The 25,593-nt window shown below is 42.4% G+C and overlaps 1 protein-coding gene across 2 annotated transcripts in view; it reads left to right on the forward strand.

Moving 5' to 3' along the window:
* Positions 1-22,676, forward strand: part of MRPS27 (mitochondrial ribosomal protein S27) — a 100,983-nt gene extending 78,307 nt beyond the window's left edge. For both annotated transcript variants that reach the window (XM_043488763.1, XM_043488764.1), the window contains 7 exons: positions 3,214-3,328; positions 6,989-7,067; positions 11,787-11,902; positions 14,040-14,142; positions 17,010-17,152; positions 19,101-19,271; positions 21,513-22,676. In XM_043488763.1, coding sequence (XP_043344698.1) covers positions 3,214-3,328; positions 6,989-7,067; positions 11,787-11,902; positions 14,040-14,142; positions 17,010-17,152; positions 19,101-19,271; positions 21,513-21,752 — 967 coding nt within the window. In that variant the 3' untranslated portion in view covers positions 21,753-22,676. The remainder of the gene's footprint in view (positions 1-3,213; positions 3,329-6,988; positions 7,068-11,786; positions 11,903-14,039; positions 14,143-17,009; positions 17,153-19,100; positions 19,272-21,512) is intronic.
* Positions 22,677-25,593: the final 2,917 nt, after the last annotated feature.

Below are 25,593 nucleotides of genomic sequence, written 5' to 3' on the forward strand. Positions count from 1 at the left end.
CCAACTCATATCCATACATAACTGCTGGAAAAACCATAGCTTTGACTAGACACACCTTTGTTGGCAAAGTGATGTCTCTGCTTTTCAGTACACTCTCTAGTTTTGTCATAGCTTTTCTTTCAAGGAGTGTTTGTGGTGATTCTGGAGCCCAAGAAAATAAAGTCCGTCATTGTTTCCACTGTTTCCCCACCTGTTTGCCATGAAGTGATGGGACCGGATGCCATGATCTTCGTTTTTTCTGAATGTTGAGTTTTAAGCCAGCTTTTTCACTCTCTTCTTCCACCATCAAGAGGCTCTTTAGTTCCTCTCTGCTTCTGCCTTAAGGGTGGTGTCATCTGCATATCTTTGATATTTCTCCCGACAGTCTTGATTCCAGCTTGTGCTTCATCCAGCTTTCATTTTGCGTGATGTGCTCTGCGTATAAGTTAAGTAGCTAAATAAACAGGGTGACAATATACAGCCTTGAGGTACTCCTTTCCCAATTTGGAACCAGTCTGTTGTTCCATGTCCAGTTCTAACTTGCTTCTTGACCTGCATACAGGTTTTCCAGGAGGTAAGTAAGGTGGTCTGGTATGCTGCTGCTGCTAAGTCGCTTCAGTCGTGTCTGACTCTGTGACCCCATGGACTGCAGCCTACCAGACTCCTCCATCCATGGGATTTTCCAGGCAAGAGTACTGGAGTGGGACGCCATTGCCTTCTCTGGTGGTCTGGTATTCCCATCTCTTTCCACAAGAATTTTCCACAGTTTGTTGTGATCCACACAGTCAAAGGCTTTAGTGTAGTCAATAAAGCAGAAGTAGATGTTTTTCTGGAATTCTCCTGCTTTTTCTATGATCCAGTGGATGTTGGCAATTTGATCTCTGGTTCCTCTGCCTTTTCTAAATCCAGCTTCAACATCTGGAAGTTTTCAGTTCATGTACTGTTGATGCCTAGCTTGGAAAATTTTGAGCATTTCTTTGCTGGTGTGTGAAATGAGTGCAGTTGTGCAGTAGTTTGAACATTCTTTGGCATTGCCTTTCTTTGGGATTGGAATGAAAACTGATCTTTTCCAGTCCTGTGGCCACTGCTGAGTTTTCCAAATTTGCTGCATATTGAGTGTACTTGCACAGCATCATCTTTTAGGATTTGAAATAGCTCAACTGGGATTCCATCACCTCCACTAGCTTTGTTCGTAGTGATGCTTCCTAAGGCATTATTTTTGTAATGAGATTATAAATTCCCAAACAGGGAATTTATAATTCTGCAGTATACCATAGAAGTTAGCATAATGATCAGTGTTGATTAAAGCTCTCTTATTATTTGTTAAAAACCTATCATGGGCCACAAATTGTGTCAGTCACCGAGGAATCCATGTTGAATAAGGCAGTCACCCCCCTGCCCCCCTGGTTGCTGTCCAGGAAGCCTTCAGGCTACCAAGGAAGCATCACCATCTTTAGGCAATACAACTGGTATTTCACTTGACTTTAAAAATTATAATAATAATAAAATTAGCTTTTAACTGTTTGTTACACTTAAAATCTCAGATTTTTCAGAGTAATAAGGAAGGAAGCTCAATTAGCTCAAGCTACTGTTTTTAAAATGTGAAGGAAAGCATGAAATACTAAAAGATATATTTTTCATTTCTATGCAGAAGATCTCATTAGACCATATCTAGGGTGCTTATACAATGGCTCTTCTCTGGCCAGGTCACTCTCATCTTAAACATAATTTGACATATTTCTATCTTTCTGCTTTTAAAGGGGTTAATTCTGTAAGGAAAGATAAAGTGAGAAAAACTTTTTCCAACCAGATGTAAAGCATTCAAGGACTAGACAGGGCTGCATGACTCAATCTAAAAAATATCTTCAGATCTCATTTTTGTCAAATCTCTCAACAGATCACTAATAAACAGCCTAAATTAAGTACTACTTCTCACTTGCTCTCTTTCTCTCAGCTTTTACTTTGGCAGAAAACCTAGTCAGCAGGAAACTATCCCAATACCAGATGGCAGGAAATAGCAGGTGGCCAGATTGAATAACTGGCCTCTGAAAACCCCCAGTATTAGCCTGTAGCCCCAACTTTCAAATATGGCACAAAATTCTTTCACTTTAAGTTTTTGTCTTGCCTTTTGTTTTTACAATAAGAAGACAAATTGACTTTTTTAATTTTGTGGGGTCCAGAGATTGACCAGCTTCCACTTCCTTAAGGTTCAGAGAAAAGGTGCAGACTTGAACTGATATGAGATGATGTTTGAGGAACCGTCCAGGTCAAAACAGATAAGCAGATAGAGGACTGCACAGCCCTTTATGTGGCCTCCTCACTCCTGTCTCCCCTGTCACTCAGCCTGTGGCACAAAGACCCCAGGAGCAAGCAAAAGCTGCTCCAACTAATGTGTGCCAACTCGGGGCAAGACTAGCATTTGAATTCACTTTCAAGTTTCATTCCTTTGTGGGAATACTGGTACTATATACACCTCAGCTTGGATAGCTTAGGCCTTTAAAAACCATGTGGGGAGCAGCAGGAAGCACGAGGAGATAGACTGAAGTGCTGGAATGGAGCTGTGAGAAAGTCAGCATGATCATGTATCCTGAAGGGCCTGAGTGCTAAATTTTGCTCAATTTTTTTTTTTTCTTCCTTTCAATTCACTGAAGAGTGTCCCAGTCTCTCCTAAGTGCCACAAGAAATAGCAGTGTAACTCAAAGCTGATTTTCCTCTAAAATTGCTGTGGTACTCTAGTTTTCTTTTTTTACTTCATCTGTTTTAGAACTCTAAAGTATGAGCTTCCATTGTTGTCGTTCAGTCGCACAGCTGTGTCCGACTGTCTGTGAGCCCACGGACCCACCACAGCCTGCCAGGCTCCTCAGTCCATGGGATTCTCCCAGCAAGAATACTAGAGTGGGTTGCCATTTCCTTCTCCAATGAGCTTCCATATCTGTCTTCTAGTAGAGCATATTCCTGAAATCATTTTTCATAAATCTCGTATTAAAACAAGATGTTGAATTAGGGACTATAAATAAGTAATAAAATTTTCATAGTATTTTTATTATATTTTTTGCCTTCTCTTTCCCATTTCAGATGTTAATGAGTTTTATTCTCAAGTTTTATTAGCTGTTGGCCTTCATGACTTTTATGATCATCTGTAAATTCCTAAGAGGGGGACCTACTGATGGAAGATGGGTTTTGGCATTGACATCTAAGAGTTAAAATCAGTTTTTTCTCTTCTGTTTTATTTAGATTTCGACACAGCCCCAACTGCTGGTACCTGAGAGGTTGGACTATCCACACCTGGATTAGGCAGTGTCTGAAATATGGTGCCCAAGACAAAGCCTTATATACCCTTGTAAATAAGGTGAGTGGTTTGCTGGCATTTGCAGCTTATTCTCCTCAGTTTAGGCAAGATGGTGTCTGTACCATTACATGTTCCATTACAGTACAGCAGAAAATAGTATAAGAAATAGCTTTTAAATTTATTTGCCCTCAGATAATCTTTTTAGAATGGAGCTGGTATAAATTAATCAGCACATTAAAAATAAAGATTCCTGTAGCTGTGGCTTTTCCAAGCATAGTGATTTTAAAATGGAGAGGTGAAAGGAAAAAGTTAGTAATCCAGTCACAGAAACTCTGTTGGTGGTCATTTCATTCTTGATCCCCAAGTGTTGGGGGTTTTGCCTAGTTGCCTTTGGTGATGTTTAGCGTAAAAGACCATTTTGCTAGAGTACAGTCTTCAGAGCATTCATATCTCTTACACATGAAAAGACAGACTTCCTAGTTTATTCAGAACATGTCTTCCTGAGTCCCTGACTTCTTCCCTGAAGCCCCGGAAGCCCCTACAATTGGGTTTTTCTGAATGTTACAGATTCCCCAATGGCTGAGTCTTCATTCTCCTCGTAGTATGAAATAAGGACAAAATAAACAAAAGTTATTATTGTGAACGTTGTTATTGTGAATCCCAAGCTGCAATCCTGGTTTGACCCATAACAAGACTTTAATAATATTTCTCTGGAAATGTATTATATCTGTAGTGTCATTGAAACTTCTGTTTTTTAACTCAAAAAGAAATACTACATTTGTTTTTGGGAGCCTTTGTTCCTCTGACTTGCTTGGTTACCGGTTTAACTTGATACACGTTGCAGACAGATTGTGTGTGAGATGTTGAGCTGGATACGGCATTGTCACAAAAATGGGCAGCATCCTATCCTTTCCCTTGGGAAGCTTATAAGTTGATAAAGTAGATAAGCAGGTTCAGTGATAAATCTAATATTTCTATCTTACTTTTTGTTGTTACTAGTCTTTTAGTGAAAAACACACCAGACAGGGAGTCAGAAGACCCAAGCTATAACACCATGAATTCTACCAGTTGTTCTTAACTTTAGGCAAATGGGCTTCCCTGGTGTCTCAAATGGTAAAGAATCTGCTTGCAACACAGGAGACCTGGGTTCAATCCATGAATTGGGAAGGATCCCATGGAGAAGGGAATGGCTACCCACTCCAGTATTCTTGCCTGGAGAATTCCATAGACGAGGAGCCTGGTGAGCTACAGTCCATGGGGTCGCGAAGAGTCGTACATGACTGATGAACTAACACTTTCACTTTAGGCAAATAGTAATTTTATTCTTTTGGGTCTTAGTTTTTTCAGCTCTAAGCCAAGTGAGATGTACCAAATCAGTGATTTCCAACCTTGGCTGCCCATTAGAGTCATGTAAGAAACTTTTAAAAATTATAGATGCTTTCTCCACCCCCAGGATTCTAATTTAATTGGTCTTTCTGGAGCCTAGGCATTGGTATTTTTTTAAACTGGTTTTTTTTTAATTTTTTTTTTTTGAAATAGATTTTATTTTTTAGAGCAATTTTAGGTTCACAGCAAAATTGAACAGAAGGTACAGAAATTTTCCATATGTTCCCTGTCCCCGCATGTGCCAGGATATGCCTCCCCCGTTATCAGCATTCCCCATCCAAGTGAACCATTTGTTACAGTGATGAACCTACACTGAAACATAAATCACCCAAAGTCCATGTTTACATTAGGGTTTACTCTGTGGCTTTGAACAAAGTATAATCTACCATTACCGTATTACAGGCTACTTTCACTGCCCACCCCACCCCCCAACCGGTCTCTGTGCTCTGCCCATTCATACCTCATCAGTGTCTTTTTAAAGCTTACATGTTGATTTTTGCAGCCAGGATTGAGAATCGCTGACCAATTGATTCCTAAGTTTCCTTCCTTCCAGCTTTAATGATTTATCATTCTAAAATATTTTGTTTTTACCCTGCCTTAGGAATTATCGCAGATCGAATGACTGCTTTGATAAATTTAAACACTGCCCATGGGATGTAACTTTTAAAACAGTGGCTTCTGAACTTTTTTTTTTTTTGTATTTCAGCACATTTGAGGCATTCTGTACAGTCTGCTAGTAATAGTGACTCGGTTCAGCAGAGACTGACAACTGGGGTTTAGGATTATCAGAATTCCTCAAGGAGGATAGGTGTAATTGGAAAAAAAAATTCCTCAGATATTTCTGTGTGGTTGATGAGAGTGAGTAATCCTACTGAAGTAAGAATTTAAAATAAGTATATAACCAGTTTAGATGATTAGTAGTCAGACTTTATTGTGCATGAAAATCACACAGAAAGGCACTAAAATCTCAGGTTTCTTGGGTCTTTAAAAACTCAGAGACGAGAGATAACAGATGCTGGCAAGAATAGGGCAAAAATGGATCCCTTATGCACTGTTGATGGAAATGTAAATTGGTACAGCCAGTATGGGAAATAGCATGGAGATCACTCAAGAAATTAAAAATAGAAATACCATGTGGTCCAGCAGATCCACTTCTGGGTATATATCCAAAGGAGGGTGAAATCACTGTCTCAAAGAGATACCTGCAACCCCACATTCACTGAAGCATTATTAACAACAGCCAAGCCATGGAAACCTAAGTGTCCATTTACAGGTGGATGGATAAAGAAAATGTGTGTAGGGCGGGGAGAGGGTGTGAACCTGGGTCTCCTGCATTGCAGGCAGATTCTTTACCATCTGAACTACCAGGGAAGCCTATGCATACATGTACAGTGGGATATTTAGCCATTCAAAAGAAACTTCTGCCATTTGAGACGACGTGGACAAACCTTAAGAGCATTATGCAAAGTAAAATAAGTTGGTTAAAGAAAGACAAATACCTCATGATCTCACTTATGTGTGAAATCTGAAAAAGAACTCAGAAACAGTGTAGAATAATGGATATCAGGGTCTGGGGAAGGAGGGTGAAAATGGGGAGATGTTGGTCAAAGGATACAAACTTCCAAAGATGAATAAGTTCTGAGGATCTAATGTATAGCGTGATGACTCTGGTTAAGAGTGCTGTATTATATTCTTGAAGGTTGCCAAGAGAGTAGATCTTAAATATTCTCATCCCCACTGCCACTAAAAGATAGTCGTTATGTGAGGCAATGAATGTGTTAACTAGCCTTGTTGTAGTAATCTTTTTGCAATATATATGTATGTTAAATGATCATGTTGTACACCTTAAAGTCACACAATGGTACATGTGAACTATACTTTAATAAAGTTGGGAGAAAAGCACTCTAAGGACCAGAAAATGCTGCAAGTGTGATTAATGTGTGCCTTCTCCTGGGACTCCATTTTTGTGTTGATATTCATACTTTTTTAAAAGAATCACTGAACCAGTGGAGTGTGGTTGTGTTTTATATTCTTGGTTTGGTTTGGGTTTTTTTAAGTTATAATGAGGTGTTAGAATTGAGCTTTATTTTTCACGTCAGGTGTCTTATATCAGACACCCACTCACAACTTTCTCACCCTGACCAACAGTTCCAGTTACCAAACTGCATGAGTCACAGCTTCTATTTCACTGTCACAGATGCTGTAAAATGATAGTCAGATATTTTAAAGCTAATGGGAACAATTTTTTTTCCTGAATAATACATAGGCATAATTATAAACTGAACTTAATGAATTTTTTCTCTTATTTTACTTTTATTTTTATTTTCATTGCAGGTCCAATATGGTATTTTTCCAGATAACTATACATTTAACTTACTGATGGATCATTTCATAAAGAAAGAAAATTACAAAGGTATGAGACCAAACCCAGATCCATATATAATGGATCTACAGTTCCCAAAGGGAAGTAAATATAGGCACTTTTACTTTTTTTTCATTTCTTAATGACATCTGTACATCACTCTTTCAGTCAGAAATAGATGCGCAGTTGATTGACCTTATCAGGTGGCCAGATAGGAGACTTCTGTCCAGGTCTTCTTTCCTATGAGTTTCTCAGATTTATTTGTTCATGTCTCTTTGGGCAAAGGACAGTGAATTTAGTTAATGCAATAAAGCTGCCTGAGCTTCCACAGCTAGTTAAGGTTATATTAATTCAGCTATTAGCTTGACTTTGTTTTAAGCACAATTTGCTAACTTTGTTTTACTTACATCGCAGTTGTTACAGCATGTGAAGTGTATAAGCATAAAATCTTATACTGGAGAGAGTAGCATGCTCCCTGTGAAGGGAAGTCATTTTACCTCCCTAGGCTTTTGTTTCCCTATCTCTGAAGTAAGTGCAGTGCTCACACTGCCATACAATTGTGCTCATTTTACATGCTAGCAAGATCATGCTCAAAATCCTTTGAGCTAGACTTCAGCAGTACATGAGCCAAGAACTTCCAAATGTCCAAACTAGATTTAGAAAGGCAGAGGAACCAAGGATCAAATTCCCAACATCTGTTGGATCATAGGAAAAGCAAGGGAATTCCAGAGAAACATATTTCTGTTCATTGACTACGCTGAAGCTTTTGACTGTGTGGATCACAACAAACTGTGGAAAATTCTTCAAGAGATGGGAATACCACACCACCTTACCTGTCTCCTAAGAAGGCTGTATGCAGGTCAAAACGCAACAGTTAGAACCAGACATGAAACAACAGACTGGTTCCAAATTGGGAAAGGAGTATAACAAGACTGTATATTGTCACCCTGCTATATAAGTTAAATATAATTTATATGCAGAGTACATCATGTGAAATGCTGGGCTGGATGCATCACAAGCTGGAATCAAGATTGGTGGGAGAAATATCAACAACTCTAGATATACAGATGATACCACCCTAAAGGATGGCAGAAAGTGAAGAGGAACTAAAGAGCCTCTTGATGAAAGTGAAAAGGCTGGCTTAAAATTCAACATTCAAAAAATTAAGATCATGGGATCCAGTCCCATCACTCCATGGCAAATAAATGAGGAAAAAGTGGGAACAGTGACAGATTTTATTTCCTAGTGTTCTAAAATCACTGCGGATGGTGACTGCAGCCATGACATTGAAAGATGCTTGCTCCTTGGAAGAAAAGCTATGACAAACCTAGACAGCATATTCAAAAGCAGAGACATCACTTTGCCGATAAAGGTCCATCTAGTCAAAGTTACGGTTTCTCCAATAGTCATGTATGGATGTGAGAGTTGGACCATAAGGAAGGCTATGCCCTGAGGAATGGATGCTTTTGAACTGTGGTGCTGGAGAAGAGTCTTGAGAGTCCCTTGGACTGCAGGGAGATCAAGCCAGTCCATCCTAAAGGACTCAACCCTGAATATTCATTGGACGAACTGATGCTGAAGCTCCAGTACTTTGGCCCCCTGATGCAAAAAGCCGACTCATTGGAAAAGACCTTGATGCTGGGAAAGATCAAGGGCAGGAGGAGAAGGGGGAGACAGAGGACGAAATGGTTAGATAGCAACATCAACTCAGTGGACGTGAGCTTGGACAAGCTCCAGGAGATGGTGAAGGACAGGGAAGTCTGGCGTGCTGTAGTCCATGAGGCCACAGAGAGTCAGACAGGACTTAGCAACTGAACAATAACAAAGTGCATCGGTGATCTCTTTACCCCCAAAATCCTGTGGCTCCATGGAACTAACCTGAAATGGCTCTTACCTTCATCTGCAATAAGTGGGGGACCAAGGAAAGATGGGGATTGTGGCAGACCCTCCAGAGCAGTCACGTGGAGCCCTGCCAGTCTCCGTGGACGGGAAGGATGGTGCAGCACGCTGGTGCTCTCGGCTACACAGACAATGAAGAAGGAAAGAGGAGGCTGTGCCATTGTGTAAAGATACACTCTGGCTTCCCCTTCCACCATTTCATCCTCAGTCTTGGTTCTGAACCTTGCCTGTGTTATGGTAGTCACTACCTTAGGAACACGGGTATGGACTGGTGGTCATTTATGCTTTTGTGACACCTTGATTCCTGTCATTGAGTTACATCCCTCATCCCTGCACACCAGCACCCTCAGCCTTTTCCATTGCATCGGGATGCAGTGGTTAAGCTGGGCACGCAGGACCTTTCTGCTTTCTCTTCTCTTTCGTAAGACTTGGAGTTGTTGACTGCCTAAAAATATTTGCTGTACATTATTTTTTTAAATGCTTATGTCTCTTGCCCATTTTCATTCCATTTTAAGCATGCGTTTCCTAAATTGAACTAAAATTAATTTTTAAAGGATAATTCTCTTTTGCATGTTTCATCTTCCATTCTCTGTGAACATCAGATTTTAAAATTCTTAGTAGTTTATCACTGGAAAATTATGTAGTAGCAGTTTTCTCCCCTCTCTGTTGTTAAAGGGAATGTTGGAAGGGTAAAAGGAGTTTGGGGGTTCCCCCCTAAATTCAGAGTAAATAATGTTGAGAATTTTTTTAAATAAAGTTCTGATGAAGATTATTATTGTTTATGGCAAGAAATTAGAAAATATTATACTTTTGTTATTAAAATAGGAAATATCAAAGTACATAAATAATTATGGAGGAACAGGAAATCTTATATAGGTCAATCTAATTTCACTTCCCAAGCTGACTGAAATGAATATAAATTAGAGATGAATTTTATTTATTCATGTGTAATTTTGAATTCAATATTGAACAGTTGGCAAAACATTTTTTTGAACTATATTTTTAGCTTTAACTTGTTCTTTTAAAATACTGGTTTGTTGGTAAGGTAGGGGACTGTTTGTTTATATCTCTTGCAGGTTCTTTTTTGCTTCTGACTTATTGGGTGACTTCTCCCTGGTCTGCCTGTCCGTCTCAGTTTACCCATTTACAAAAAGAATATAGAAATTCTTGCATTTGACCTCATTTAGAACCATGACAACACATAGAAAACCAGCTGGCTAGCAATAGCTACAAATGAGTGCTAACTCTTATGAGTATATGCAAAAGCCGTTTAACAGAGCAGCTGTTATTCAAAACATTATATGCAGGCACTGTTTTTTAAACCAATGTTAACATCTCTGATTTAACAACAAATAATAAGAGAAAGAAATTATTTGAACTTGAATTTCTTGGCTTCTGCTTGTGTTTTGGAATATTGAGGGGAAATAAATCAGATCTTGCTCAAGATCTGGTCTCCTGTGATCAGCATTCATGTGGAAACAAGAATCACTGTATTAAGCTCAGGGACTTACGACTTATGAATACACATTTCCTTTCCATTCTTTCAACTCTTTTAAATTGAACCTGATTGTCCTTTTTGTAGTCATCAGTTTTCTGTCTGAAGTAATACCTGGGATTTAAAATTACCTTCAGCATTCGTCCTTTTTTCCAAAACAGAAAGAAGGTTCCAGAACATACAGTGGGGCATTCCGCCCAGCCCTCTCCATCTCTTCTTACCAGGGTGACCTGGAAAATATATTTGCCTCCTTTCTATATGCCTTAGCTCTTCCAGCTGATGGATATGCTGCCTTAAATTTGCTTCACAGTTTATGAGGCATTTTCATATGTATTATGTTGTTGGACTGTCCAACAATCTTGTGAAGTCTATGGAACAAATGGTATTTTGTCATCATGAAGATGATACTGAGAAATCAAGGGGTTTATTCTGTGTCCTCGAGAACAGTGGCACAATAGCACCTGATTTAATACCTAGCAGTATGTACAGTAGAAGCTAAAGACAGGGGAAAGACCTGCTTTACAGAAGAACTAGGACCACAGCCCATGTTTAACTTCATGATTCTTTGTATTTTTCTATCATGCCTCACTTTCTGAGTGCTTATGGTGGCGCTACTGGTAAGGAACCCACCTGCCAATGCAGGAGACATAAGAGACATGGGTTTGATCCCTAAGTCAAGAAGATCCCCTGGAGGAGAGCATGGCAGCCCCCCTGGAGAGGATTTTGCCTGGAGAATCCCATGGACAGAGGAGCCTGGCGGACTACAGTCCATAGGGTCTCAAAGAGTTGGACGAGATTAAAGTGACTTAGCATGCATGCATGTGTTGGTCCTTTAATGGACCGGAACCTGGTGGTCCGGAGTCGACGACGAGAGAGTGAAAGAAGGCAAGAGGCTAATCCCTGGGTTACGCAGCCGGCTTCCGCGTTCCAGGGAATCAGCCAGAAATAGAGAGATAAGAGAGAGGAGAGAAAGAAAGAAAGACACGGGGACCAAAGCTCTGATGGAGCAAAGGTGTTTTAATCAACATGGCGTGGGCACATATACTGTAGTTATTCTCAGCAAAGATAAAGATTAAAATTCCAGACTTAACAAAACCCAAGGCGATCCCTATTAAAGAGAGAAGAGGGTACTTATCACCATAATGAGAAACTAACAAAGGAAATGCCTGGATTCCTCAGCCCCGGAAAGGTGTGCCTCTCCTCTTAATTCCTGAATATTCAGGAATTAATAAGGGCCAAAGGTTTCCTGACAGATCCATAACAGCACACGGGAAGCCTCCTGTTAAATGCTTCCTGACATGCATGCATAGTTAAATACAGATTTGATGATGTTACCTAAGCTAATTTCCTCATTTTTACTTTGATCTTCTTGTCAGATGCCTTATCTGTGGTTTTTGAGATCATGATGCAAGAAGCTTTCGAAGTTCCTTCCACCCAACTCCTCTCCCTCTATGTTCTGTACCAGTGCCTGGCAAAGAAGACAGACTTCAGTGTAAGTGACCTGTCTTGAAACAGTACTGAGAGCCTTAGAGAAGCCAGCAGCAGCTGCTCAGTAGGGATGTGGGGGCCAGAGGAAAGCCCTGCCCTCAGCATCTGGGAAGAGATACCTGGGGTGCAGCCCTGTGACCCCGCACAGCCAGGAATGAGTGTTCACCCACACATTTTAGGTCCTGGGTTCTAACAAAGTGGAATTGAATGTTCTTCCGCTTGGAAGAATCTCAAGTGAAAGTCCTTATGTACATTCTGAAACATGAGCTATGCTGTGTGCCTCATACATTCAGAAATGGGCAACTGATGATCAGTGAGAACTGGATGCCAATGAAGCAGTGAGGCAGCTAGCTTTGACCACAGCTTCAGGTATTAAATACTGGTTTTTAATTTGTGTCAGTATTTTCCTGAGGTGCTCTGGGTCAGTGGAGAATACCAGATTTTGATTTCATCTCTTCATTGTTATTGCTTAGTCACTAAGTGGTGTCCCTCCAGGCTCCTCTCTCCATGGGATTTTCCAGGCAAGAATACTGGAGTGGATTGCCATTTCCTTCTCCAATTGTTTATTGCTCCCCTAAGAGTCACAGCAGTAATAACAGTAGCTAATACTTAAATAGCACTTACTTTACACTTATGTGTTCTTGGTGTTTTAGATTTATTCATTCATTCAGTCCTCTCAACTCCATGAAGATGAGAACACGAGGGCACAGAGAGACGGCGTAATAGTGGCCAAGCTCATACATAGGTGGTGAAGCCAGGCAGTCTGGCCCTACAGACTTTGCCCTCAACCTCAAATGTAACATCAAAAAATACTGCTTTGGGTGGAAACTGCGAAGATCATCTAGCCTAGTCCCCATTGTAAAAAATTTATGGTGTGTTTTGTTTTTCTGAAATGAATGTCATAGCCTGTGGCATACCTCACGTTCATTAGTTCATCCTGATACTATGGATCATGTTTTTCCCTAAAGAAAACAAAAAACATCTTTAAGGTTCCATATTTATTATTCCCTGAGCCCCTTTTCATGCAGTTTATGTGGAGGGAAATCAAAGCTGTGAGTGATTTGCTTTTGAAAGTGAAATGACCTCCTTAATTACCAGCTCTCTTTCTTCTGTGTGCAGAAGCGCCTGGGGAGGCTTTGTTTTTCTCCCAAGGTCTTTGCTTGTTTCAAAGGTTTAGTAAAACCTTAAGAAATTGCGCTTGCATTGCAGTGCACAAAGGTCATTCCCAAGAAAGAGGTTTTGGTGCCCGTTAACACCAGGGGTGCCCCACTTACACCTGACTGCAGGTGTGGCTTGCACATCTTGTTCAGTCTCTGACCGGTGCAGGGCCACCTCAGCTTTGCGTTCTGTATTTCTCAGCCAGAACACAGACTCAGGCTGCTGTGTGCCCCTGCAGTGCCGCGCCGAGATGATCAGGGCGCTCCGCGGGCCTGCGATTACAGTGGGCCCCGTCACTGCCATCGCTGGTCTGCAGCAGCCTCAGCAGTGCTTGTGTTTCTGCCCCCCATTTCCCCATGTCTCAAAAGGCTTCAACTTTATTGAAGTGTAATGTTGCACCCTGGGTTGAAAGAAGTGATCACTAAGTGTTTCTGATTGCCTAATTTATTTTTAAGAGGCATAAATCTGTCTAAAAGCAGTCTAATAGTTGTATTTACTTGAACACTGTGAAGTAGGAGTCTTACTGCTGAATTGTTTAAAATTCAGAAAGTCTGCTGTGTCGCGTCCTAGCAATGTGAGTACAGAGCCGACAGCGTGGGTAATCTTTATTGATCGCCTCGAGGCGGTGCTGATCCAGAGTAGGCTCTAATAGTTTTACTTTTCTGATTGTAAAAGGAGCTGTTATTCACTGCCCCAGATTCAGAAAGGAATGAGAAATACAAAGAGGAAAACCAGAATTGCTTGTAATTTAACTGCCTAGAAATCTGTTAACATATTGAGCATTTCTATTCTGCATTTTTTATCAAACATGAATATCTTTTCTTTACAAAATCAGAATTATCATGTAGCTTTAGTATGATTATTTTGTTTCTTTTACCTAATATTATAGCATATTCTTTTTGCCTCTGTGTCATTAGCGCTCACATTTCTGCATACAGCATACATTGCTTGGCTGCACCATCACCTGCTGTATTCTGTTTCAGTGGGAAGAGGAGAGGAACTTCGGTGCCTCCCTGTTACTCCCAGGCCTGAAGCAGAAGAACTCGGTGGGGCTGAGTTCCCAGTTGTATGGCTATGCACTTCTTGGTAAGCTGGAGGTCCTTAACTAACATTGTTCTTCACAGATAGGAACTGATTCATTCTTTTACTTCTTAATATAATAAAATTATACATCTTAGTTATAATAAAATTATAATTTGATTTAGACTTGTGGAATTCCAATACAGCTTTCATTTTTAGACATAAAACTGGACTTTGATGGCCTTATAGTTATTAGGTAAGACAACAAAGTGGGATTTAAAAACCTCTGGCCACTGGCAAGGTGAGAACTAGTTCTGATGGCTCTTGATTATATTCAGTGGTAAGCAGTGTGAAGAAGGATAAAGAAAGTAGAGTTCTGGTCCTCACTTGGGAGAACCAGCCAGTAGACTGTTTCCCAGTATTAAAAAGATCTTCCTGTCTCTTTAAACCCAAGCCCAGGAGGAAGAATATTGAATGCATATTGTCGGCTTTGTTCTCAGGTGAGGGAAGAGGAATGCAGAGAGCGCGTCCAGTAGCACTTTGGGACAGCAGAGAGGGACTCGCTAGTGCAGTGTGACTGCCTCGCACAGGGCGGCTGGCTTTGCTTTAGAGCCCCGACTGCCTTAAATGAGACAGTCAGGAGGGCAGGGCCTTTGGAGGAGCGGCCTTGGCTCTCAGCAGATCTGAGCACGTAACATTCAACCTAAGTGTGCATCAAATGTGTCCTGCTTTACAGAGTTAATTAAAATTCATATTATTTCATTAGCCTTCCATGCTCTCTCCTAAGCAGATAGGCATTTGGGAAAGTGCCTTCTACTAATCATATACTGTGTCTGCCTGTTAGCTTTGTTTTCTGAAAAGCATCTAAGTTACAGCAATTTGACTGCTTTTGGAGTTGGTCTTCACCAAAGAAATGTAGTGTGGCATTTAGGGTGCTGATTCTGGTAGAAACAGACTCAGAGGAGTTCATTGGGCTGCTCTCAGACTAACAAAAGAGTTGACCACCCTTTTTAAAAATCACTTTTTCCAAGATCATTAGAGTGCCAGTATCTCTTCAAGATCTTGATTTCAATTCTTTTGGGTAAATATCTGGAAGTGCAATTGCTGGCTCATATGACAGTTTGTTTTTGTTTTTTTTTTTTTTGAGGACACTCCCTATCGTTTTGCCTGGCAGTTAGTGCCATTTTGCATTCCCACCAATAGTGCACAAAGGTCTCCATACTCTCCCCAGCACTTGGGTTTTCTCTCTTTGGTGACAGCCGTCCTGCTGAGTGTGAGAGGATATTGTGCTGTTGACTTTGGTTCTGATGCTTGATGACATTGCTCATCTTGTCACATGTCCATTGGCTATTGTGTGTCTTCTTTGGGAAAATGTCTATTCAAGTTCTTAGTCCGTTTTTAAATCAGTTTATTAGTTTTTTGTTGAGGCATAGGTGTTCCTTGTATGATTTGGAGATTAAAATATATTTTATAAAATATTATAAAATAATACTGTGGAAATTAGAAGAAAAATCATTTTCTCTTACCATCTACTTTCGATATTAATTACAAGTTTTTGCATTTACCTTCAGAGGAGCACTCAGGGCTGTTTCACTGCATGAATTGTCCAGGAAGTTGTCAGGGCCGAGAAAATGTGCTTTGTTGTTCCTGATTCTGAGCAGAGGCCTGAGTGCTTCGAATCTGGCAGCATCAGATTCAGAGCCCCCTGCTCGCAGTGTGGCATGTGCGGTGTAGCCTCATTTACCTCCGACATAAGCAGCTTCCCGGAACGTGACTGCAGCCAGCCCCAAGTATCTTAAAGGTCTAAAATTAGCTGTCACCTGATGAGCTTTGTCTGTTTATGTTCCACTACAGCTTTCCCAAATCCTCCTTCCAGGGAAAGATAAGTGAAGGTAGACTTAATACCTGGCAGCTCAAGGTGACTTTGGTCGTTAGTTCAGAGAATGTCTGTATCCCCCTGGAATCCCAAGACAGCACCCCTCCTCACTGGGGGACCCTGCTGTCAGCCAGCCACATCTTCAGCTCTAGTTATGATTGTTTGAGGTTCCAAGAGAAACACTCATGTCCCGAGACCCACAAGGATGACGAGGACTTAATAATTTAAATACTGATGCAGCTCAACTAAAAGAAAGGAGAGTAAAGTGAGATTTTCTTTTCTTTTTTTTTTTTTTTCCTATAAGGACAGTCAGTGGACTGTTTTGGAGCATTTTGAAAAATGTCAAACATTTCCTGGCAAGGAAGGTTGTCAGATGTTGACAGGATTTTTCAGTGTAAGAAAGTTGTGAAATTTCTTTTTTAGAGCAACATTTTGTCTTGAAACAAAAGTAGTATTTCAGTTGCTTAACTTGTTTTATAAGGGTAACTCCACTTTAGAGGCGGGCTTCCCAGGTAGTGCTAGCAGTCAAGAACCCACCTGCCAATGCAGGAGACATAAGAGACATGGGTTCATCCCCTGTGTTGGGCAGATCCCCTGGAGAAGGGCATGGCAACCCAACCCACTCCAGTATTCTTGCCTGGAGAATCCCATGAACAGAGGGGCCTGGTGGGCTACAGTCCATGGGGTCCCTCAGAGTTGGACACGACTGAAGCGACTTAGCATGCATGCACGCACACTATTAGAGGCAGATATAGTGACCTCTGTAAATTTCCCTCAGCCCTCACGATAGTCTCCAGCAGTCCAAATGGAAAAGTAAAAAAAAAAAAAAGTCCATACAAGTTTATATTGAAAAATGTGTACATTGACTGACCACATTTTTCACCATCCATCTGAAATATCCTTTTTCACTGGATGGGATGAGTCTTAGTAGAGATTTGAAATGATCCTCCATTTCTTGAGCTGCCAGCTGAGTACTCACTTGTGTCTTCAAGTCCTCAGCCTCAGACATAGTGGGAAGCCACGGCTAAGCCTTCTTCATTGCTCTTTTTGGCCACAGGGAAGGTGGAGTTGCAGCAGGGGCTGCGGGCTGTGTACCATAACATGCCACTTCTGTGGCAGCCAGGCTACCTCGACAGAGCCCTTCGCGTGATGGAGAAAGTGGCCTCCTCCCCAGAGGATGGGAAGCTGTGTAGGGAAGCGGTAAGTTTCCCAGCCCTGATTCTGGGGGATTTAGCATCTCTTGTCCCTTATAAGTCAAGCTTTGGATTTGTTTTCATTGTCTCCCCCAGCCCCACCTTCTTTATCTCTATAGATTCATGTATTGACTCAGTTGAAAAGGAATGAAAAAACCACAAACATTCTCAGTGTTACTGACAAGCACTAGAAAATAAGATTAACGTTGCTTTTATACTTCACTGTCTGGGAGGAAAACTATTGTCTCCCAAGAAATTCAAACTGAGTTCAATAAAATACTGTTTATTGCCCTCCACCACTACCACCACCAAAGTAAAATCTCAGTAGAAGCATAAGAGACATTAAGATTTTATTTTTTACTTTTGGCATTTCTGTATCTTCATGTAGTTCTAAGAGACTGACTACCTGTCAGAGTTTTCCTAAACTCTCAAGAAATGAGTTTAGGCAGTAGAAATGGTGCCATCTTTCTTTCCATTAAGGCATTCTGTGGTGAATGCATGATGCTGAGGAGGTCTGGACCAGGTGTCCCTTTCAGAGTTCGAAGTCTTTCAGTTTGCCCAGACTAGGACCCTGTCCTCCCATCAGCCTCAAAGCCCCTTGGTCACCTCGGACTCTTCATTCTGCAAAGTTCCTAGACTTAGCTCAAGCCATGGGAAAGCATGTGGCAAGCTTATGCCCGGTAGGAAGCCATTGTGCTCACTCCTGTTCAAGCAGCTTTTGTAGCCAGAGTCAGGCCTCAAAGGACATCAGTTATTTCGTTAACACTGTGTGAAAGTTGACTTTGAGCTGTTTGTTTTGCCTTGACCCAGTCACTCCATCTCGCCCCGTGGCTTCCATTTTGGTCTCAGGATACAGAAGTCTGGTCCCTCTACTGGCTCCTTATACTGATGTCTAGTGAGTCATTATGTTCTCTGCGAGACATTTATACCAAAGCATACACATTTCTGAATATATATTCATGTTTTAACCCCACTATAGTCAGTACTAGTGATTGAAACACAAAATTAGACATAGATGCTCTGCCAGGGAGATGCTTATTGCAGTTTGAGCCAGACTTGCATTCTTTGTGTTCTGACTTCATAGAAATGTTATTCAGATGTCAGCATTGAATGGGGTGTGTGTCAGATTTGGGTATAATGTATTAGTGGCATTGAAAAGCCTTGGAGTATTTTCTGGATTTTTGTTCTGAGTTGACATGGACAGAATTAATTGGTATTCACACAGGTGTTAATGCTGGCCTTGAGGCCATTTCTGTCCCATCTCTTGATGATCAGGCCCTCCTTAAAGGAGGTTGCCCCAAAATGAAGGTGGTAGGGGAGAGGGGTCAAAACAGAAAAGAAACCTTCTGTTTCGTAATTTACTTACTTTCTAAGTCACAGAAATCCCCTGTTACAACAAATTTCATGTGTGCTGTCTGGTCTTTGTCAGCAGCTTATATAGATTGGCTGATTCCTAATCTCTAAATGTCCTGTGAGTTGAATTTTTCTCTGAAGGAGGCCCCCGCCTAGATTCAGAGGCTTTATTGTACTTTCAGAATGGCCTGTTGTTGGTTGTGGTCTGTAGTGGTTTTTCTTTCCCATTCTTCCAATTCCAAACCAATTAAGGAAGAAAGACATGGAAGGGGTGTTACTTCATTGCCCATCGGGCATAATTCCTTGATTCCTATCTGGCTGATTAAAAGTGAAATCAAAAGCCACTCTGCTGATTCACTTACACAGACAATTCTGAGTTTGCTTATTGTTCCATTTGTTTTGTACTAAGTGTTCCATGCCATGTGACAAGGTGTTTCTACTGTAAAATTACATAACCATTTCTGTTTTCTGTAATTTAATAAGAGAACTCTTCTCGCGACTTTTTAGGTCCCAGGCTTCCCTCCCTTCCCCTTCTCCAGCCTCCCTCCCCAGTGCTCTCAGGGCCACAGGGAGTTGAGTCTCTGCCCCTTTCTGCTCCACAGCTGGATGTGCTGGACAGGGCACTGAGGGCTCTGACTGCTCCGGCCCAGGAGTCTCCAGAGGAGCAGCCCCAAGAAGGCGAGGAGAGCCTGACGTCGGAGGAGCTGATGGAGCAGCTGGACGTGGAGGAAACCGAGCGGTCCAAGCTTCCCCGATACCTGGAACGGTATGAGGTGAGTTAGGGCAGGCTGGAGTCCCCTCAGCTATGTGTTAAATGTGCTTCTCCACCATGGAGACAGACACGCAGTCCTTTCATGTATCAGTATTGCACAGAAGGGCATTGAAAACTGTCATCAGAAATCACATTTTTATCTCCTTACACAGGAAGTGATCTGAAACAAATGGAAATTTTATACCCCTTTTTGTACTTGAGCGAATTGGTCACAGTTTTGTTCCCTAAGGCAGCATATCATTACCTACCACTCATCTCTGACGGGTGGGTAATAAATAGCCTTCCTTCCCATAGCAAGCACCTGACTGCAGCCCTGGGCAAAGAGGAGCTGGAGATTGAACCCTCTCGATCTCCAGAAACCTAGGTAGAAACCACAAAGCCGCATTTGAGTATGATGGAGATGAAATGCAGGTGTCTTCTCTGGCTCGGCTTTGTGGCATGCACTGAGGCTCCTGGAAATGCCCTCTGAGCTCCACGGACAGTGTCAGCAGGCTCCCACTGCTGTTTTTCAGGAGCTGTGGCACTCAGGCTGCCGTTAGTAGCCTTCAACTGTGTGTCGCAAAATGCTCTGAGGTTAGAGTCAGGGAGGAAGAGCCATGTTCAGTTTAAACCCCTGGCCTCTTCCTTGCTGTGTTTCTCGTCTGTCTAGAGCCAAGCAAAAAACTGTGCTGCCTGAAGGAGAGTTCATCGTTTGAAGCAGAAAACCTCCCGTCCCCTCCCCCCCGCCCCCCGCTGACCCAAGGTGGTGTCCTTTTGGTCCAGAGGGATATACACCTGGCCAGGCTGCCACATTAAATCTTTGCAGGAATGGGACCAGCTTTGGGAAATCTATTTCCGCATGTTCTAAGGAGGATTCTAGTACTTTTGGCTGTTGTTCCCAGTACTTCTCTAAGGTCATTGCTCAACTCCCCTCCTTTATAATTTAAAAACTGAAAAAGGAAGGTTAATCAGTGTTTTCAGGGTACACAGAGAATTAGCAGCTATGTTAATAAGTTACATACTTGTTGTTTCCTCTTAACTTTGCCTAACTTTGCAAGTTTAGAAAAGCTAAAAAGCAAAAAACTCTGCTTAGCCCCATAGGTTATCATTCACCATATTCATATTGCCCACTTCTAAAACTTACAACCTTTTCCTTGTTTCTTATATCTTTAATTTTAGAAAATAGAAATCTGTGCCTGCATTAAATTCTTAGCCCTTGCTCTTCCACAATCCTTTTTTTTTTTTTTTAATTCACAAAAAGAAAAGAGACCAGGATTTCTTGACTGCTTGCTGTGTGTTAGACACTTTCCTTTCTTCCTGGTGCCTGATTTTTATTAGTCCCAGGTAATCTGGGGCTTATTTTTATATGACTGAACCATCACATGAGGCCTCTGGCTGCTCCTTGAAGCCCATGGACCCTTCCTACCTTTCAGCCCCTGCTATTAGAGTAGGCCTCATCACATATGCCAGTAAATCGCATTTATTTTGTGGAACATGGGGTATGTGGTATATGCTAAATCTGGGGCCATAAGTGGGTCTCTGATCTACATCTTGAAGCACTTAAGTAGATTAGTGGTTTTAGTACTTTACTCCTCCAGAAATATTACAATACCAACCAAATAGAGCTGCCATTTCAGATGGAACCATAAGCAGTCAGAATGTCAAGGCTGACCTTTCATGACGCACAGCACGGGGAGGCTTATAATAGCGAAAGCACTCATGGGAGCTGTTTAGTATGCCATTAGTAAGAAAGCCTTGACGTGACTTCCATCTGGTGAAAGGAAAACTAGTTAGGCAAACATTGATCCCAGTTATTCTAAAGGAAGAGCTGTGGACAGGTTCAGTCCATTTTATCAGCTGCATCTATCATTTTGTTTGCATCTTAGGGTCCTTTGTTCATGGGGTTTGCTACTTGGTCAGAAAGGAAATGGAGGTTCATTATACTTGTGCAGTCTTTGTGGTTTGAAACAAATTATACAGAGAATCACAGCATATGGAGTTCCATTTACTGTGTGTGAGTGAAGGGGAAGAAATCACATGTGGGGCATCTTAGCAGAATTGCTATGCTGAAAGCAAAGAGCAGAAGCTGTCAATGCCTGGAATAGAGGCAGCGTGACAGGCTTCCAGTGACCTTGTCCTGTGAGCAAAATATGTGCAGATTTTGCAATGACTTAATCTCTCCTCTCTTCTTTGTATTCTTCACCTTCCTGCCCCTTCCACATCTCCTTGTTTTTGTTTTGTTTTTTGCCCTTTGTTCCAACAGGCCTTACATTCTAAGCTGCAGGCTCTGGGCAGAGTTGAGTCCGAAAGCCTTCTGACCCTGACCACCCAGCTTGTGAAGGAGCAGCTCCCCACCTGTGAAGCTGAGGATATCGCCACCTATGAGCAGAAGCTGCAGGAGTGGCATCTGGAGCTGGCAAATTTGATTCAGAGAGAAAAGGAGATGAGGGAAAAGGCCAGGCTCGAGCATGAGGCTCGAAGGGCAGCAAAGGCAGCCGCCTAACAAGACCCCACAGGACCTTCCCAGACCCTGTCTCAGGATTCATGGTGACAGCAGCCTCAGTGTCCTCCGTCCATTGTCTCCTGTTCTTAAAGCAGACCCCCATGGTACTGAAGCCACGTTGTTCACATATCAAGCCACATAATCACCCACCCAGGTGCCCGGAAGGCTGTGGAAGCACCAAAGTAACAAGTGGTCAGGCCGAAGCCACAGCTAAGTACCTTATCTAAGGGCTCTTGAGGCTTGTCGTGGAGTTCCTGGGAGACAGGGATCAATTTTGAGCCCTGAAAGTCCCTGATACTTAACGATGATAGCGGGAGAAGACGTGACTGAAGAATCCAGTCTCAAGCACAAGCTTTTGAAGGTTTCTCTCCCCCCGCGATGCCGCCTGTGTGTGCTGAGATCTCCCTCCCTGGTCTCCTTAAGCGCAAGCTCTCCTCCTGAGCTTGCCCTTCCCAGACCTGAACTGGGAGAAGTTCAGTACAGGAGCAGACACAAGACCTTCTGGCTTTCGAATTTCAGAGACCCCAGTGGCATGTAAAAACTTTGGAGGAGAGAGCTAGGCCTGGCTCTGCAGCCTCCCTAGCTTGGCTCCCCACCATGTTGGGGTGACTTACAACATGTTGTCTCAACTTCCCATCCAGTAGGTAGAGTGATTCTTCTGTACACACGTGCACAACTTATGAACACACATTTCAGTTAGAGGCTGGAGAAAATGAGAGGTGGGATGGGGCTTGCAGTGCGTGGGAAATGCGAATGATTATAAGACTGTCAGAAGGTGGAAAGTTCCTCCCTGGGCTTTCCCTGTGGAAGGTGTCAGCGCAGTTGTGGCTTGCTATGTAACTTTGCCCTCATGTGTACTGTATAGTCTTATACAGGATTGTGCTCTTTTATCAAGAACCTGTGGAAATAAATGTTCTAGGATCATGTGGTGTGTTCATTGTCTTCAGAGTAAGGGAAGGGAGAGGTAGGGGCTTTCGTCGTCTTTATAGCTGCTGAGGCCTGGGGTCCCAAAGCGTTGGATTCGACTTGGTGACTAAACAACAACGACATAGCTACTATGATTATGAGCAATGTGTTTTCACTCTTCCTCCATCAGACTGTGGCATTTATGGTAATAAAAACGACTTCCACAACAAACATCCATCAAGGAGGCCCTGAGCACCAACTCCAGCAGGCCTGTGAGGGAAGTACTATTAGCCCATTTTTGAATGAGAAAACTAGTTACTCAGAAACTAACTAGTGTGGGTCAAGCTCACACGCATTCCCTCCATACATCCCTGCAGTCAGTATCTGACACCAGGCCTGAGTCTTGCTCAGGTAGACGATCATGACCTAAAGTCAGTGCTGACATTTTGATTTATCAGGGGACTTTTTCAGCCACTCTGTTACTTCATCAAGAGGCATGAAGCATCTAGTTGATAACTTCAGATCGTAGTTTTGCCTCCGTTTTCCTTCATATCTATCCCTGTCCCTGTCGCACTTTACTTCCAGTCTACAACAAACCATGTCCCCATAGTCAGAGCCGGCCCTCCAGCCTCCTGTCACTGATCCAAGATCTTAGAGCCGGAAGTCCCATCTCCCAGTCTTCCCTTTGATCATGTGACTCCTGCTGAACCAGCTCTTCCTTGTACTTACTTCCTGCCTGCAAACCCTTTACACTGTCACTGATCACCAGCTGGATCTCCAGAATTCACACCTTGCTTGCCCTCCCTCCAGTCTGGGCTCCCTGGATTGGCCACCGCACTGATGCATCTCTATAATGTCTTCTTTTCCCTTATCCAGGCCCATTTGCCGTGCACAGATCTCTGTCCTTGGAGCAACATGTTACGGGTTGAATTGTGTTCCCCCTACCACCACCACTAGTGAAAAATATGTTGAAACCCTGACCTGAGTGCCTTAGAAACTAACCTTAATTAGAAATAGGGTCTTGACAAAGATACTCAAGTTAAAATAAAATTATAAAAAGAATTTTGGACAAAAGATAGAAGGAAGACCGGGTAGAGACACACAGGGAGAAGATGGTGATGTGAACGGAGCGGTGCACTCACAAGCCAAGGATGGCAGGCCAACACCGGAAGCCAGAAGAAGCAAGGAAGACTTGTCTTCCGGAACCGTAAAAGAGAGCGGGACCCGACCGTCACATTGCTTTTGGACTTCAAGCCTCCAGTACTGTTCTGTTCTTTTTAAGTCACTCAGTTTTTAGTCCTTTGTTATAACAGCCATAGGAGACTGACACACACCGTTTGTTTTCTGACCTACCAAGTTTGGTATATAAAGTTGTGAAATCAACCTGACTGATTTCTCTACAGGTTTACAGGTGTCCTCTTCAGCTCAGTAGTCTTTTCATTCCTCTTACTCTCATTTTTACCTCAATAGCTTTTCAACTGGGTCTGCTTAAACCCCAGACCCTTGCCCCCCACCAGAACTGTGAGCAGATGTTCTTGCCTCCTGCTTTATCAAGAAGACATAGGTCACAGAGTACAACCTCACAGCTCCCTTATTTCTGCAAGTCTACAGTCTTTTTATCCAAGACTTCCTTCACTTTTAGAAACTAAAAAGGCTTTATCCTGCCATCAGTCAAAGCTGCCACCCTGCCATTCTCCTTCCTTTTGTCTTCAAACTTCTTAAAAGGGTGTATCCACTTACTGGTTCATAGCTGGCTCATTAGACCCTGAAGATTTGGCTTTCATTCTGCGTCTTAGCTGCAGTGATCCTCTGCCCTCTGTTCTGTTGAGTGCCCCTGACCTCCCACACATGCATTTGTGTGGCACATCCTGCGTGCTGGGTATCATAGCTGAGAGCCATGGACTCTACTCTCAAATAACTTATATTCTAACAGAGGAGGCCAGCACAGAGGCCCTATCATGCTTGATGTATGAAGGTTGTTAGTTTACTGAGCAAAAGTGCCTTTTGATGTATCTTGGATCTTCTGCTTGACATAATAAGGGAGAGGTTGAAAAAGCCCTGCCCTTGATAAACTAGTGAGTATCATTAGAAACACAGAGTGCTGTGGGTGTTCACAGGAAGAGCACTTCAAGCCCAGAGTCGGGAAAACTCTAATGAAGGGAAATCACCATCATCTGCTTTGTGCTTTGATTAGTCGCATAGGTTTGGCTCATGCTGTCCTGGGGCAGATACGGTCCTCATCTTCCCTGTGGAGTAGTGTAAAGTAGATGTTCAACAGAAGTTAGTTTAAATTGAACTGAAATGAACAGCCCACACCTACCCTGCGCCTCCCTACCATCCCCCTAACCAAAAATGAAGAAGAAAAAGGCAGAGTGTTGGAGTAAGACGCAGCAATGATGAGGTACAAATACCTTGGTCTCCTCTCCTTCGGGATGTGTTACCTTGACACCAAACTTTGCATTTTGTCTTCATCTCTCCTGTCTGGCTGTGGATATCAGATATGCGTATAGGAAATTTGTCAATTTTCAGTTCAGTTGCTCAGTTGTGTCCTACTCTTTGCGACCCCATGGACTGCAGTACACCAGGCTTCCCTGTCCATCAGCAGCTCCTGGAGCTTGCTCAAATGCATGTCCATCAAGTCAGTGATGCCATCCAACCATCTCATCCTCTGTTGTGCCCTTCTCCTCCTGCCTTCAATCTTTCCCAGCATCAGGGCCTTTTCCAGTGAGTCAGCTGTTTGCATCAGGTGGCCAAAGTCAGAGTTTTAGCTTTGGCATGAGTCCTTCCAGTGAATATTCAGGACTGATTTCCTTTAGGATGGACTGGTTGGATCTCCTTGAGGTCCAAGGGACTCTCAAGAGTCTTTTCCAACACCACAGTTCAAAAGCATCACTTCTTCTGTGCTCAGCTTTCTTCACAGTCCAACTCTCACATC

The sequence above is a fragment of the Cervus canadensis genome, chromosome 16, assembly GCF_019320065.1.
Source record: "Cervus canadensis isolate Bull #8, Minnesota chromosome 16, ASM1932006v1, whole genome shotgun sequence".
Classification (NCBI taxonomy): domain Eukaryota; kingdom Metazoa; phylum Chordata; class Mammalia; order Artiodactyla; family Cervidae; genus Cervus; species Cervus canadensis.